Source organism: Ochotona curzoniae, unplaced genomic scaffold (genome assembly GCF_017591425.1).
Source record: "Ochotona curzoniae isolate NIBS_2020 unplaced genomic scaffold, NIBS_Ocur_1.0 patch4, whole genome shotgun sequence".
NCBI classification, from domain to species: Eukaryota; Metazoa; Chordata; class Mammalia; order Lagomorpha; family Ochotonidae; genus Ochotona; species Ochotona curzoniae.
The window spans coordinates 404,575-418,465 of NW_024466972.1; the positions used below are offsets into that span (position 1 = coordinate 404,575).

At 35.1% G+C, this 13,891-nt stretch overlaps 1 protein-coding gene across 19 annotated transcripts in view; it reads right to left on the reverse strand.

Annotated features, from left to right (window-relative positions):
- LOC121167605 (regulating synaptic membrane exocytosis protein 2) overlaps nucleotides 1-13,891 on the reverse strand; it is a 471,939-nt gene that overhangs the window by 394,774 nt on the left and 63,274 nt on the right. For 4 of the 19 annotated variants that reach the window (XM_040997115.1, XM_040997117.1, XM_040997109.1 and 1 more), the window contains exons 2-3: nucleotides 7,028-7,060; nucleotides 6,553-6,639 (exon numbers count right to left, since the gene is read on the reverse strand). The exons of the other annotated variants lie outside the window; for them this stretch is intronic. In XM_040997115.1, coding sequence (XP_040853049.1) covers nucleotides 6,553-6,639; nucleotides 7,028-7,060 — 120 coding nt within the window. The remainder of the gene's footprint in view (nucleotides 1-6,552; nucleotides 6,640-7,027; nucleotides 7,061-13,891) is intronic. 19 annotated transcript variants of the gene reach the window in all.

Consider the following 13,891-nt stretch of genomic DNA (forward strand, 5'->3'; position numbering starts at 1 on the left):
ATAAATAAATAATGTAATTAAGTCCAAGGATGCATGTAGTTTGGCACTGACACTAGGAAACAATTCATCCTCAATATATAGACATGCTTCCCTGATTACAAGAAGAAAGTGTATTCAATGTTTTCTGGCATCTACTACATAAAATAGTTGACAAATTCAGTTCTTAATGATATTAACATAACTACAAATATATAAACCATTTAGAATCCATTATAAGTATTCTACCTTGAACAGATTTCACACTAACCAAAATAAAGAAGTTGGAGAGTAAAACACTTTTTCATCTACTGTCGCCCTAGTAAAGGCAACAGTATGTAAGAAAAGTGGGATATTTTATTTACATTTTTATGGTATCTATGTATTTAACTAGTCTTAGTCTCAGTTAGTGAAGCTAAAAGAAATGGTCAAAATACATCACTTCTCTGTGGTGTTCCTTGGTTTAGAATGCCTTTTCTCCCTTTCTAAATCAAGCACCAAAATATGAAAAAGTAAATCATACTCAGAAACAGATCTATATCAAATAAATAATTCAGAAAACAGAGACTCAGAGACCCTCACATAGCCACCAAGTTTAATATTTCAAAATATTTGTAAGTAAATGAAGTACTTCAAACAATTACACAATTCTCCAAAGTTACAAGAAAAAGTAATGTCATCAGAAAATCTATAGCATACTATTCACAATAACTAGGAACTGGGAAGAAATCTAAATGTACATCAATAATAAAATGGATATATTGTATATTCTAATGCTTGAGTGTCAGACAGCAGCAAGATTAAATACATCTACATGTAATCATTTATCTGAGCCTCACAAACATATTGAACAAAATATTGTAGGAATCTGTTTGTGTGACATCTAAACAAAAATTAGAAAACATAATAGCATTAGATGAAGACTAGATGTGCTAGACTAAAGTCAGAATAAGTTACTTTTTACACTGGGAAGGAAACTTCCCTGGATAGAAGAATGAGAAAAACCTGGAGGAACAGTAATGTTAGACTTCCTGGTTTTGGTCTAGTCTCCAGATATGTTCTCCATATGATAATTCAATAAGCTGCACATTTTCAATATATATGTTCATGATATATAAATAATATTTAATAACAAACTTCACTTAGTATAAGCACTTTCATAAGTTTTTCTCAGCAATATTTTCTAAACAAGTATTCTGTGATTTGTCATTTTAATTATTTATCACTAACCACAGTGTCACAGAGATTTTAACATGTTTCTAGGATATGTGACAGATGTGCTCACAGTTTTAGATCATTAATATTGAAAGACTAACCAAGTTGGACATGGGAATACATCTATATCCAATATCTGGGTCCTCCTTTTCAGAATGTGGTATCCATTGCTTTAATTAGGGAGGTATCAATAAGAAGCTTACATCATCCTTAATCTTCAGAAAAGGTCAAAACAACAAGTGGAATCTTAAAGTTTTCAACATTTCCAATATTTTCAACAACCTTTCTGCTTCCATTACATTAACTTTCAAAACAATGAGAACATGTTGGTGACACATTTTCTCTCCTCTTACGAATTTAAAAAACAAACAAACAAAAAAAAAACCGTTGCCCACGTATTTTACAACTTCACTTCTGACCCAAGATTGTGCTTTACTACAGGCTACTGCGAGTCAATACAGGAAAGGAACTGTGCAATGGTTTGTTATCATTGGAGAGTTGCAAGCTACTCTAAAAGCCGAAGCCCTCAGAATTAGTCTGCTGTCAGATGAGGAAAACTGCCTGGACTCTGGCAGTAAACACTACAATCAAGTTGTGTTAACAGGCAGGACTTCAGAAAAGCTCCAAAATACTGATGCTTGGATTCACCGCCACAACAAGAAAAACATAACCCATTTTCTCTGGGCTGTTGGAAATCTGCTCCAAGAGCAAACCTTAAACACATGGGTCTTGAACTCTACAGGAGCAAATATCTTTGGAAAGAACAGTTAGTTAACCAATGACTCTTAGATCAAGAAAGTGACAAAACAAAGCATACGGCTTCCACCCAAGGACAAAAGAGGATGTATTTTCTAAAACCCCTGCCACTCATTTTGAAAATTATTTAGTTCATTGTTAATCTTTTCTTGTACTCTGATTTCTCTGGTGACCAACTAAAAGTTTCTCAGCATGTTTCCACTTATTTTCATTGCTACCACTTCTCAACCCGTTTAGTTTTCCACTGACAGAATGAACATAGTAATTGTTTCTGAAATACTAAAAGCCATAAATTTCCCTCGTGAGCAGACATCTTTGAGTTTTCATCATGTTATTAATGGTAACTTTCTTCCTTATAAAAAGTACACCTTGGGGCCGTGGCAGTGGGTGGCAGGCTAAGCCTCTGCCTGTGGTGCTGGTATCTCATATGGGCACCAGTTCGAGTCCTAGCTGCTCTATTTCTGATCAAGCTCTCCGCTAATGTACCTGGGAAAGCAGTGTAGAATGGCCCACATTCTTGGGCCCCAGTAGCCAGAAGCAGTTCCTGGCTCCCTGCTTCAGATCAGCCCAAATCAGACCGCTGTGGCCATTAGGAGAGTGAGTCACTAAACAGAAGATCTCTCTTACACATGCACACACACACACACACACACACACACACACACACACATTCTCTCTCTCTCTCTCTCTCTTCTCCGTCTGTAACTCTGATTTTCCTAAATAAAGAAGCAGACCTTGATCCCAACCATTTCAAGGGCTGGGACTAACACTGAAGCTAACTTCGCCAAGTAAGTTATTCTTTCAGCAAGTCTTTTTCCTCCAATATACTTAAATTTCTATCTCATGCTAAGCTTCAGCGTTAAAAAGTAAACAAATTGTGATGGATGTTAAGAATAGGTTTCAAGTTTGTGTCCCTGGTTTGTGCCCTTCACAAGTAATCCTGAGCTTCTTTCCCCTCGTGAGAGACTCAGATGAGGCAACTGGAGTGCCTTATTTCCCTTCTCCCGTTCTCTGGCAAAGTAGTTTCTCTTGCAGGGAGGACAACAAGAAATTCTCAGAATGTTTCCAAAAGGTTACTTCCCCGCTCACTCTAGAAGCATAAGGGATTTTTCTCTGATTTGTATTCTGAGGACCTGGGATTGGGCGGGGGGGGGGGGGGGTTCTAATGTTAAACTCACAAAGCTGTGGGGGTTGCCCTAAGCAGAAAAAAAACCTCAGCTTTTGAGTTAGTCCACACTCCGTTCCCAACAGTTTCTCAATTATGAGTTTTCCCACAGATCTGGATGCCAATGATTTCTGTTCCTAGTGAGCTGTGATTGTATTTGCTTATTTCCTCTTTACTCAGACCTTGACTTGTCCTATGTCTCCGTTTTCTGACAGCTTTAAGGGGGATTAGTGAGTCTGGATTGTTCAGCTTCTTTCTTGCTGTGACGATTAGACAACTTAGAAGCTCTTTACGTTATTAGAGGAGTAGCAAGAAGTTTATAGAATATTCTTTTTAATCTCTTATCAAGATGTTTCTGCTATGTGACTGTGAACTGTTTTTAAAAACTTATTTATTTATTTGTTTATTTATTTATTTATTTATAGTAAAAGAGGGATAGAGACAGAGAAAGATCTTCAGTCACCTGCTTCACTTCCCAAATGTCCACAGAGCTGGATCAGTTCAAAGTCAGGAGCCCAGAACTCCATCCTGCCATGTGGATGGCAGGGACCGAAATACTCAGGTTCAGGCACATGAGCAGAGAGCTGGATCAGAAGAGACATAGCTGGGATTTAAACCAATATTCTGGTATGGCATATAGACATCCCAAACAGTAGTCTAACCCACTGTACAATAATGCTCAGCCCAATAGTAAATTGTTTGTATTCAGGAATCACAGTCTCTTCTATGCCAGGACTCCTGGGATCCGGTACACTGAGAGAATTCTTCAAGACACCAGTCATTCATTTTCATCTAACTATCTGCTCTTCATCACACATACTCTCCTTTAGTTTACCTTATGTTTTCCTGGATTTATGTCTCAACCCAAAGTTATATTTCCAAATAGTCTGTTATCTCTTCTTCAATGTCAGCTAATTTATAGGCATTACAAATTTCAAAAATTCAGAACTGCAGTTGCTCATCTCTGTTTTCTTGTTCATGTTTAATGAGTTCACCATCCAATTAATTTTTCCAACCAGAAACCTGGAAGTCATTTTTGGTACTTATCTCTGTCAAAATAACATGTTCCAAATCTACAATGACACATCGGGTCATTTCAACCTCCAAACTTATGCCCAATTCATCTCTCTCCATGTCATGGTAATCAACCTGTTCTGAACTATCAAGATCACTAGAAAAATTCCAACAAAAATTCTCCAGCATCTTCTCCATTCTACTCTCAGTTGCTCTCTTTTCATGAAGCAGCCAGAATATTCTTCATGGATACATTAAATCATGAATAGACTGATGAAAATGAACTTACTGTCCAGGAAATATGCTAGATTTCTATATTGGCTGTCAAGATATTTATTTACTTTATTGTGAAAATGCTCACACAAAACATAAAAAGCACAAGTCCTGCTTCTTAACAGCTATAACTTCAAACAAACTCAGCTTTCAGAAATAAGTTTAAGGATGAAAAAGAGAAAGTAGGAAGATAGGCAGTTATGCTGCTCACGTGGTAGCCACAGGGAGAAATAAGTGAGATGACCCAGAAAGGAGTTGCAGAACACTGAGAAAGAAAACGAAGGGGATTCAAAAGTCACCCTGGTCTGTGGTACAGAAAGATGAAAGAAAATTAAAAAATTACCTACCAGAAATCTGTGTTCAGAATAAGGTAGAATGGAGAAGGTAATTACTAAGACAGTCTATTGGTTTTGGATATTTTAAACTATATAAGTTGCAAGACAACAATAAATTTGTAGTCAATCTTTTACTGGAAATAATATTTGCTAGTGAAGAATTGATTTTTGAAACATCCAAAAGTTCTGATCTTTTCTTCCATTACCTTCCTACCCAAAAATCAAAACAAACTGAGTTACTTTATTTTGAAGTAAAATTCTTTATTTTCAAGTTCACCTTGATGTTTTTAATATCAAGTCCCTATAAGTAATTACTTGAATATTACTTTTTAAATCTGCTCTCAAAATATTTGTAATTTTACTTAATCATCATTGTATTCTACTACATAATATAGCACACTCCTAATTATTTTCTAGAATTCATTAAGATTTATGTCATTAATGCAGTGAAATTAGAACTATACTTTAATGAACTTTCTGTATTTTTCTATTTTACATTCCAATGCCCTGCAGATAGCAAGACAATAGTATTATATGACATTTTAATATACTTGTTGATTAGGAAAGACATAAATAAATATAATTTTGTCCATAACGGTATTATTGCATCATAAAAAAAATGAAATGCAAAAACTGCATTTGAGCAAATATTTACTTAATTCTTACTGTGCATCAGGTAGTCTGCCACATGACAAGGATTAAACAGAAAACAGGATAATTTCAGGCTTGACTTCAACTAGATTTATTAAGGCAACAGTTCCAATCATAGAACTACACTATTAACAATATATATCACATCATAGCCTTATTTCAGCAGAAAACAAAACACTAAAACATTATAAAAATCAAAAGTAGCATAATGTGTATAGGCATTATCCTCATCAATGGCAACAAGACAAAAATATTTTTCTTTGAATCTGTGTTAAAGCTAAACTGGCATGTTTTCCTGAGCTTTTCATCTTACTGGTCATTCTCATTGTCTCCTAGATTTATGTTATTTATGTGCATCACTCTCTCCGACCAACCACCAAATCATCTTCCCCATCAACACAATTTCTGTGTTAAAGAGACACAGAAGCTCAGTGGTCAAGGGTGTTCCTTACACTTGTGGCAGTTGCTATGGGGAGCCTAGACTTCTGCCTCGCACTCATAGTTACGTCTGCTCTACAACATAAATAATACTGCTTGCACAAATTAGAAAAAAACTAAAAAGACACGAATATGAACAATTTTCAAATCTGTTTTTTAATCTACTGACAACTAAAAATAATAAAATCAACTTTTTTTTAATATTGCTGCACTTCGCAAATCACATTTCATAATCTAATGAAATGTTGAGTGAAAACAGAACTCAATGGTCAAATAAATTCAGTAAACATTGTTATGTCCTCGTACCCTTGAAGTGTATTTAGAATTTCACAAGTATAAAGAAATCTGCCTAACCTTTAAAAAAAACCTTTCCAAAACTATTTGACCAAAGATTAGATTAAACCTCCTAATGTTCTGGAACTACTGTTGAAAGAAACACGCTCTGGAAAATGCCATATTGGAGAAATGTTTTATTGAATAAAATGGTTTATCTTATTTATATTAAAATTGGAGGAAGGATTCTCTTCTTTTTTGCTATTCCTAAAAAAAAAAAAAAAAATCCTTGCTTTTTGCTTGGATTTTCACAAGACAATTAAAGGTTATATAATTCTGACCTATCAAGTTTCCTTTCTGAGCGCTGCTATTCCAAGGGCAGTATTTTAAGTCATACTTTTCAGTATGCTATACTATCAGAGGTAATATTTAGTCTGTATAGATCAGCTTACTTACGTCTGGGGCTCCTTTTCATTTTGCTGTTTTTGCTGGGGCTGAAGAACGTTATTTACCAGTTCAGTGATTCCACTAAAAGGAAACCACCTGTTTAAATAAGCAAATAATGTGACTGAATAACCAAATGAATAACAAGGTAGATTCAATGCTTTCTTATCATCATAAGAAAAAAAAAATACACAGGCACAAAAGCTACAGCCAATGGAAATGTGAGCTCCAGTTCCAGGCAGTAAGAATCTAGGGAAATTAAGTTGGAACACTTCACCAGTCCACAAGCAGGCAGCAGAAAACTACATCCAGTCACTATGTGGATGAAGTAAGAAGCTGCAGGCAGCTCTTACAAGCCAGAGAGTCAGAAAGCAGAAGACACACTAGCTGCAGCCTATCCAGTATTAGTGTACGCTAATACCATCAAAGGTGCAGAAAGCAGAGAGTGGCAAGAGTCAAGCCTACTGCACTGAATACGTTTACTTACTGTGTCGGTTGTGCTTTGGGTTCTTCTTTGACCCTAAAAAGATAAGTTTGCACAACTGAGTGCACTGTTCTAGGAAGAAATATCTACCTACAGATTTGTGGTCATACCAAGTGCATGAAGACTGAGGATTATCACATTACAAAGCTTAGAGCTTCATCATAGTTTGGAATTACACATTCCAATCACTTGTATACAAAAATGAGAAACTGGGTTGTTTGTTATTAAGCTCTACCGCTATTTCAAACCCATGATTTAGTCCTATCATTTTCTGCATCTTTTAGTTGATGTTAAAGTTTTCTAAAATAATTACTTTAAAATACCATATGGAGCAGCTATATCTGGTGAATTGAAAAATATGTAAATTCCCTTCATTTAAATTTCATGGTTATAGTAAACTGAAATAAAGGTATAAATGTTTTAAATAAAACATAGGGTTTTACAAATATATTTCTAAAATCTTACCAATGAATTCTTTACACTTAGAGGAACAAACAATAGAGGTAGGGCTATTTACCTAATCTACCTAAAAAGAATTATTAAAATGATTATTGCATTGAAAGTATTCACAAGTTAAATTATTCATATAACTATGCTAGAAAATAAATGTAAATAAGTGCTACCGAATAACTAAAAGCTTTGCTTTCATTCTGTCAGGTGCAATAAAATATTATCCAAAATTGTACACAAATACTTTTAAGTATTCATGACCAGAAACTGATTTGGAAGTGGACAAATTATGGGGGATATGATGTGAATGTTTAGGTACACCTAAAAAATTAATTCTCATCTTTTTTGGCACCCTTAGTGAGTCACTCTTGGGATTAGTATTATTCACTTCTTATAACATTTCTTTTTTAGAATTAATTATTTCTTCTTCAGTGTATGCTATTAGTGTATATTTCTTCCACAATACTAATTAAAAGAAAACAAGGCCTGTATAAAGTACTGAGTATGAAAATTAAATACAACTGCCTATTTAAGACAGAAATGCCACATGCAAGAGTAGCAAAGACTTCTGAAATGTAGCTTCCTACAATTTCATAAGACAAACCTGATCAGTAAACCTACAGCTCAATAATCAATTGGTTAATTTTTATTTTCTCAATAAAGAACTAAGAATTGGCAACTGAAATTTACCTAAACCTAGGTGTCACTAACTAATCTAAACACTCTAAATTAAATTCTATTTGTCTTCTTCCATAGCGTGTTCTGTTATTTTATGATCTAAGCAAATGAAAAGGTATATCCTTATACACTTTTTGTTTCAATGAATAAATACAACTGGTAACTACATATTTCTATGTTAACCACTGCAGAATATCCTATTTTCTCCATTTAAACTTCAGAGTGTAATACCTTTATCCCAGAGGTAAATTATACACATAATTCAGTATTTAAGTATAAGCATACAACAGATTAACAGTTAAAAATATTTGTTAACATTGAATATGTAAACAACCAAACTATATGGATGCAAGATTCTACCTAAAATTTTATCAGTTTACTTGAGAATAAGATCAAAATCTTGTTTAAAACAAGATCACAAATAGAAAAATGTTGGACTGTTATATTGGCTCATCAAAATGCAGAATCGCTCAAAATTGCTTGTCATCAAAAAACAGATATTTCTTAAAACTATATGCAAATGAATATGTAAATACATGTTATAAGAAACTAAATGAAATCCTGCAAGGAATCATATGACAAAAGTTTGTAACATAAATATATTAATGTTAACAGGCAAATCCGTCTCCCACTTCAAAATCTTTTGAGAAAATTAACACAGAAAAAAAAGTTTAAAACAAGAATTATATGTGACCTTTGGAAAATATTTAGAAGTAAAATATGCAAACATTCACATAATCTTTCCCAAAAATAGTATCACATATACTGAAGAATAAATACTTCAAATGTCGTTGTATAAAATCAAGACTATAAAATTATCCCTCACCTTTTTTCCAATTACCTTTTTGGGTGAAATTAAATCCAGAAGCACCTGATTATAATTAAATCTTCTATCAAGATAACAAATTAAGAAATGATAATATTAAAGTAATTACACCACATATGTCTCTGACAATATGTTAACACGATTGGCAATGAATTTCCATGTTCCTGTATTTCAAAAAGTTTAGGAGGATCTGCTGGTGTGAAGCTGACATGAAACTGAATTATTAAACTGAGCTTAACAACCATGAAACTGAGACTCTCAACAGGAAACAAAATTAAAACTGAGAGAAAATCTTCTTAGAGATAGTGAAGATAACTTTGGTCATGGGCAAATTGTTATCATAAGCATTGGACAGATGAGGGAATACAGAGAATCTCAGCCAGTCTCTGTACAAATCACCTAAACTGTATCTTCTGGAGGCTCCAAGTGTACCACCTGGGAAGTTTAAAACTCCAAATCCCAGGTCTGTTTTAGGGGTGCCACCATTCTACCATGAAGTTTTACCTACAGAAGCCCTACCAGATTTGATCCAAAAAAATCACCAAAAATACCTCCCTGCTTCCAAGACAGGACAAAGGCAGAATAGTAATTGTTTTGAAATTCACCCAGAGATCTCTGTTCCTAACAAGACCTGCCCTCAAGGGAGAACGTTTACAAAGATTAGTCGTCTGGGCTGTTACCAAAGACTGGCAGGTTTGGCAACAGCAGAAACCAACTCCATTCTCCTCCAGCCTTCTGTGTGGACAACTGGAAATAGTAACTACTGTTCCTCTGGCCTTCATTGTAAGTTCAGGCACCTAATTTTTCACTAGGAAGTGCATCACCTGCATCCATATCTGTAGTTTTTTTGGTAACAACAGGGAATGCAACCGAAAGAACTACAAGCCTTGGACACTATTCATAGAATGAACTGCCAAAGAATACAAAACAGAAAGGGAGAAAAGCACAAGAACAAGAAAATTTAGTTTTGGGCACAACGCTACGCTAAACAGTAAACACAACCTAACTCCTAACTGGGTAAATACAAACCTCACTAAAAGGTCGATTGATTGAAATTCCTTTTACCCAAAAACCACATTCAGCTTTCACTAAAAATTACAGGACATTCTAAAAGGCAAGAAAAACCACAGTCTGAAGAGACAGATATGGCAGAGATTTCAGAATTATTAGACAGACAAAATAGTTATGGTTAATATGCTCAGGATTCCAGTGTGGCAAACAGGCAACATGCTAACATAGGTGACAGTAGTAGGACCAGTGAGAGGCAAATTCTAACTGAAATAAATGCTAAGATTCAGAAACAATGTAGAATATCTTTTGCTCTAATTTTTTATTTGTTTGTTTATTTTGAAAGTCTGAGTTAAAGAGAAAGGGAGAGACACAGAGCTCTTCCATTCACCTTAAGCAAATTGTGACTAGGTGGAACATTCCTCAACACAATCAAGGCAACACATAATAAACCCACATCCAGCATCATGTTGAATTGGGAAAAGCATTTTCACTAAGATCCAGAATCAGACAAGCATGTCCACTTTATTCAATGCTATTCATTATAGTTCTGGAAGTTTTAGCCAAAAAGCTTCGCTAAGAGACTATTGGAACTCATAAGAGAGCTTAGTAAAGTTGCAGGACATAAAACAAACACCAATTGTTTGTACACATGAACTGAGAAAGAACTATAAAATGAATACCAATAGCTGCAAAATTTTTTAATATCTTGGAATAAATTTAGTCAAGGATGTGAAAGAACCGTACAATGAAAATTACAAATCATTTTTTAAAACAAGAAATAGAAGCAAAAAAATAGAAAAATCTTCCATGATCAAGGATGAAAGAATTAACATCATCAAGATGTCCATAATCAAAAGCAATTGACAAATTCAATGCAATCCCAAAATAACAGACATTCTTCTCAGGTCTAGGAAAAAAAAAACAAAGACATTAAAGATCATATAAGAACACAAGATGCTCTGAATGCCAGGAGCAATTTTAAACATAAAATGTCAGAGGTATTACGATGCCAGAATTTAAGATACATTATGGGTCAGTTATAATCATAACAGCCTGGTATTGGCATAAGAAAATATACAGAAAAGAAATCACAGCAATTCATCCATGCATCTATAATCATCCATGCTTCCATGCATCTTACACCTTACACAACAAACAATTCACAATGGATCAAGTAATCAAACCTAAAACCTGATAGCCTCAAATTACTAGAGGAGAACAGGGACACTCTGTAAGACATTGGAATAGGCAAAGACTTCTTCAAAAGACACGAGAATTACTAGCAATAAAGACAAAAGACAAATGAGATTAGTGAAAGCACTGAACAAAATGAAGAGGGAGCTGATGGAATAGGAGATTTTGCAAACTATGTCTCTGATGAAAAAAAAAAAAACCATTATCTATGGAGCTCAAAAACATAACAATAAAAAATAAATTACCCAGTCAAGAAGGCAAAAGAGGTTAACAGGCACTTTTCAAAGTATGAAATAGAAAGAGCCAAAAAAGACATGAAAATATGGTCTGGGAGCCTGCACAATAGCTCAGTTGGATAATCCTTTGCTTACAATTGCTGCCTTCCATTATGCACACCAGTTCATGTCCCGGCTGTTATACTTCCCATTCTACTCCTGACTTACGACCTGAGAAAACGGTAGAGGTAGACTCAAAGCCTTGGGACCCTGAGCCCTCATGGAGACCGAAAAGTGGCTACTAGTCCCTGGCTTTGGATTGGCTCAGCTCTGGTTGTTATGACCATTTGGGGAGTGAACCAGTGGATGGAAGATCTTTCTCTCTGTCTCTCCTCTCTAATAATCCGCCTTTTCAATAAAAATAAATAAATCTCTAAAAGAAAAAAGAAAAGGAAATATACACAGGATCAGGTGCCATTATAAAAACAGAAATAAAAACCACATAAAGCTATCTCCACATCCTTATTAGAAAGGCTATCATCCCAAAAAATAAATAAATAAAATAAATGCTACCAAGCACATGGGGAAAAAGATATTCTAATTCACATTGGTAGGAATGTAAACTAGTACAACCACTCTAAGACAGTATGTAAATTCCTCAGAAACCTGAAAATATATATATATATGACCCAACCATTCCAGTTGTTGGATTTACCTAAAGGAAATAAAGTAAGCATATGAGTCATCTGTACTACCAAGTTTATTGCAGCTCAGTTTACAAATTAAGATATGTAATCAACCCAAATGATATTCAACTAGATAAAGAAAATGTGATGTATATATACTATACACCATGGAATACTACTCAGTCAATAAAGATGAAAATCCTGTCTTTTGAAACAAAATGCAACTAGAAATCATTATGCATATTAAAACAGCTAGTCTCAGAAAGACATATAGCATATGTTTTCTCCAATATGTGGTCGTTAATATAGACCACCAAAAAATGTATAAGGATCAAATGGATATCCCGTGATACGATTGTTGTTTTTACCCTTGATTACACCCCTGTGGAGCTGTAGTCTTGTTGAATTTTTATGGTTATTGGTGAGCTAAGGCTGTGATCACAAACTGGATCAAAATTGCGTCTTTGCAAAATTAACGAGAAAGGAAAGGAAGGGAAATGAAAGGGAGAGGGGACAGGAGAGGAAGGGAAGAGAAGAAAAGAAAAAAGAGAAAAGAAGAGGAGTGAGTCTGAAGGACAGTTAGGGATAAGGTAGGAAGGGAAGTGTGATTACCTTAGAAATGTAACCATCAGATACATGAAGTTTGATTGATATGATATTGATAGATATATGTATATCAAAAAATGCCTTTGTGCACTCCATTCAAACTGCAGAAAACCAGAGAAAAAGTTAAACCCTTGAAGCAAATCAGAAAGTAAACACCTTATCACTGAGTAACAGTATGAAAATTACATCATGTCAGGAAAGAAAGCAGATGAGAATTCTATCAAATATTTAAAAAATAATTCATGCCAATTCTTCTTAAATTATTCCTCTCCCTATAAATAAAGAGGGAATTCTTCCAAACTCTATGAGGCCAACATTACACTGATACCAAACCTAGACAAGAAAACTATATGCAATTTGATGAACATAGATGCGAAAATCCACAATATATTTACACACTAGATTCAAAATCACATTAAAGATATTCACCATGATCAAAGGAAATCCATCCCAGGGTTAAAAGGCTTGCTCAACAATATAAATTAATAAATATAGTACATCACAGCAAAAGACAAAAACTATATGATCATCTCAGAGTTGCAGAAAACACATGTTATACAGACCAGTGGTGTGACAGCAATAAACTGTTGTTGGCATTAACAGCATCCCATACCAGGGCCAGTTTGAACCCAGGATGTTCCATTTCCAATCCAGTTCCTTACTATTGCACCCAAGAAAGTAGTGAAGGATGATCCAGCTGCTTGAGCTCCTATACCCACATGGGCAATCCAGAAGAATTCCTGGCTCCTGGCTTGAGATGAGCCCTGCTGGGCTGTTGTGGCCATTTGGGGAGTAAACTAGCACATAGAAGGTCTCTCTCTCCCTCCCTCTCTCTTTCTGTCTCTCCATCTCTCTGTAAGTCTGCCTTTCAAATAGATAAATAAAATTTTTAAAAGAAAATAAGGAAAAAGCTGGGCCTGGCACAATAGCCTGGAGGCTAAAGATGTCACCTTGAACAAACTGGGATCCCATATGGGCACAGGTTCTAATCCCAGCCACCCCGCTTCTACTCAAGCTCCCCATTTATGGCCTGGGAAAGCAGTTGAGGACAGGCCAAAGCCTTGGGACCCTGCACCCACATGGGAGACCCAGAAGAAGCTCCTGGCTTCAGATTGGCTCAGCTCCAGCCATTGTGGCCACTTGCAGAGTAAGCCATTGGACAGAAGATCTTCCTATCTGTATGTCTGCCTTTTCCATAAAA